We start from the raw sequence: 3,277 nt of genomic DNA, 5'->3' as shown, positions 1-3,277 counted from the left end.
AGGAATGGGCTTACTGTCAGATTATTTATTAGGAAGAACCTGAATGGTGAGGAGACCAAAGCCCTGGAATGGATTGCCAGGGAGAATACAGGATCCATCATCACTGGAAGTCTTTAAGAACAGGTTAAAAAATTGCAACAGAAAATGAGGACAGGAGGTTGGACTAGATGACTTTAAAAGGTCCCTGCCATCCCTATTGGTCAATTATTCTGCATTCTTTAGTAGTACTCATAGTTGGTCTGTCACTACACAAGAGTTTGATACATCTTGGCAGCCACTTTGGTGACTTAGAATACGTTTGACACCACCACTCCCCCCAAAACAAGAGACCACCAAGAAAAAGCATCATTTTATTCCATGTGCTCAAGGACTCCTTCCTTTCTGCAACCTTAGATATATTCTAGTACTGTTCCATGGTATAGATTTCTGGTCAGAATTTAAGACCAAAATGGGGGAAAAAAAACCCAAAAAACCAAACAAAAAACAAAACCCAAAAAAACCCAAAAAAAACCCCCAACCCAAACCCTTCATAATGACATCTAAAAAACCATGTATTTGTTTAAAGGAATTCAGAACATCTTAGGAGGCAGATGTCAATTCCAGTCAATGAAACTGCCAGCTGCCAGCATTTCTGTAGCAAGTAATTACCACCTGCAGCCTTCCTGTCCTCCAGAAGGAAATAAGGCCTCCCATTAAGTGAAATATGAGTGTCACGCCAAACAAGAGACTCTCAAAACCACAGTACACAGCACTGCTCAAGGGTTGATCTGTGCAGGTTTTTAGGTGTCTTTTTCTTTAGAACCTCATCTTTCACAAGATCTTATCCACTAATTTAAAAAGTATTTTGAGTTTGCAAAGCACTGTAACCTATACATTGGCTGGATGCAGAGAAAGAATGGGGAGCAATGTCAAAAAGGAAACAACTTAGCTGGTTCCAGTGCCACAATACAACCAACTGTATACTTCATTAAGGTAGCAGCAGAAGACAGAATCAAGGAGAGCAACCAGTGGGACCCTGGGCATTAATAAGCTTAATGGTTCGCCTGATCTTTTTTACTTTAGCAAATACTGCTTTGTTACCATTTGAGCCAGAGTGGTCATTTCAATGTCAGGGTAATTAATCAGGTATTTAATCAGCATGAGGGTGCTTAATCAGCTTCTAGTGTGAATCTTAAAGACAAACAAACAAACAAAACCCAACATAACCCCTTGGCTCTAAAAACTAACTTCTAGTTAAAAGCAAAGTTCCTGAAACTTATATGCCAGTGAAGCGTACCTCGTTCAATATCATCCATGGGAGAAGATGGAAACATCTTTTCTTTTGGTGGAGAATTTTTAATATTGTTTGGAACCTTAGTTGCATTTCGCATTTGCTGCTGTTGCTGCTCTATGCGAGACTGGACTTTACTGCTTCCTTCAGCTCTGTGTGGAAAAGCAAAAGATTTTTAATTATGACAAGATGCAAGGAAAGAGGCAAGAATACAGGGGATACAATCCCTAAAGCGATGGAATTATTTATCATGCCTTTTACATAACATCATTAGATTTCTAGGTACATTATTAAAATATGTGTATATAATTATATACACATATTAAGAATTGGGTTTTAATACAGTACTAACAACTTTTTGACCCTTTGTCAGTTTACTTGTTTTTATACCTGGCTACCCAGGATCACTTAATTCTGCTGGAGGTGACTTACATGAACTCAGTAGCAGGAAAACAAACAAACAAAAAACCACACACAGAACCACAACACATTCAAAAACTTGGTAGAAGAAAAACAAGCCATTAACATGTCACATAATTTATCCTTTTTATTTCCTCATTTAAAAGTCAGAAGCCAGTAGGCAAGTTAGTTCCCAAATAGATTCCCCACCAAAATCACCAGAAAATAGTTACGACCTCTTTCAACAATAAGACAGCTTTTAGTTAAAACAAACAAACAAAACCATTCCCATTTTTTCTGCCAATCAAGGCTCGACAGCTGTGAAGTCAGCGTGCTGAGAAAGCAGGCTTTTCATCTATTGAATGAGGCCAGGTACTTTCTAAAAATTATGTTTTCCTAAAAATAGGACCTGGTAGTTATGTATCTCAGTTTAGACTCATTAACAAATCGATTTTCACAATGAGTAAAGCACAGCTGTTTCCCCTGTAAATCACCCACCTGGTTTTTTTCACAGTGATGTTGCTACTAAGTTTCTCTAGGCGACATTCTCCAGTGTCATGGTTGATAATTAAAATACATTCCTTCAGGTATGGCTTCTTTGAACCCTTGAACACAGTCACTGGTGGAGTTGAGCCCTGTGAAATCAGAAGTCCAGTGAGTGTTATTGCTGTAGTCTTTTTTTGTCTTAGAAACAGCAAGCCAACACAGTGATGCCAAATTCACTACAAGTGATCATTTCCAGCCTTTTAAAATGTTGCTGGTTAATTCAAATTAGACTCACAGTAGCCATGACCAAAAAGCAGCTGGTGTTTGACTGGAATGGGATTTCACCCAGTCTAGCTTAGTTGGAAACTGATGAAATGCTTATTTCCCAATGAGAACATGCTCACTGTAGGACTCCTTTTACCAAGAAAGGTTTCAGTTACCATATCAGCAAAGGAGTAAAGCATGGCAGGTAGAAAATTTTCCCTTTCCAGTCTTTCCTGCTTTAGAACTGCACTAGAGCAATAAATACCAGGAGGAAACTCATGCTGCCAACATCCACATGAAGCTTTTCTGTGTACGCAACACGTCTGGGTCATCCTACAGCTTATTTCCAATGTGATGAATACACTTAAAGTTACAGCACAGCTGTTTAACTTTCAGGTCTTTGGTAATTTTACATTCCTACAGCAATTGTTTTTCAACTCTAAAAATCACACAAGCTGCTCTGAACAGCACTGAAACTTCATATCCGTCTATGTGTAGTATATACCTGTGACAACAAAATAAATCATTCCCTTAGACCCACCACTCACCTCAATATTCGGCAGTGTTATTGTCACCTGTTCACCTTTGCCAACTTCAAGGTCTCCTTCACAGGACATATCAATAGATGCAGGCTTAAAGTCATCTAAATATAAAACCAAACAATTATTTACAGGCTTTTCATAAATCTTATATATGTAAACACCTTTTAATTGCAGTTGGAGTTTACTAAGTTAAGGCCTTTTTTGCCAGTGTCTCATCGACCATTCCCCTGAGCAGATCATTCCATAAGCCAGTAGAATCCAAAGTCAAGCTGATTTTCTCAGGATTCAGTGTTTGTTAAAACCTTTCAATTAGAAG

The 3,277-nt window shown here is 38.4% G+C and overlaps 1 protein-coding gene across 1 annotated transcript in view; it reads right to left on the bottom strand.

Moving 5' to 3' along the window:
• The window catches only part of EAF2 (ELL associated factor 2), a 10,840-nt gene extending 7,784 nt beyond the window's left edge, over positions 1-3,056 (bottom strand). The window contains exons 1-3 of the mRNA XM_010019226.1: positions 2,968-3,056; positions 2,168-2,304; positions 1,277-1,422 (exon numbers count right to left, since the gene is read on the bottom strand). Coding sequence (XP_010017528.1) covers positions 1,277-1,422; positions 2,168-2,304; positions 2,968-3,036 — 352 coding nt within the window. The 5' untranslated portion in view covers positions 3,037-3,056. The remainder of the gene's footprint in view (positions 1-1,276; positions 1,423-2,167; positions 2,305-2,967) is intronic.
• Positions 3,057-3,277: the final 221 nt, after the last annotated feature.

Source organism: Nestor notabilis, unplaced genomic scaffold (genome assembly GCF_000696875.1).
Source record: "Nestor notabilis isolate BGI_N333 unplaced genomic scaffold, ASM69687v1 scaffold27817, whole genome shotgun sequence".
NCBI lineage: Eukaryota > Metazoa > Chordata > Aves > Psittaciformes > Psittacidae > Nestor > Nestor notabilis.
This window is presented reverse-complemented; position numbering and strand designations above follow the sequence as displayed.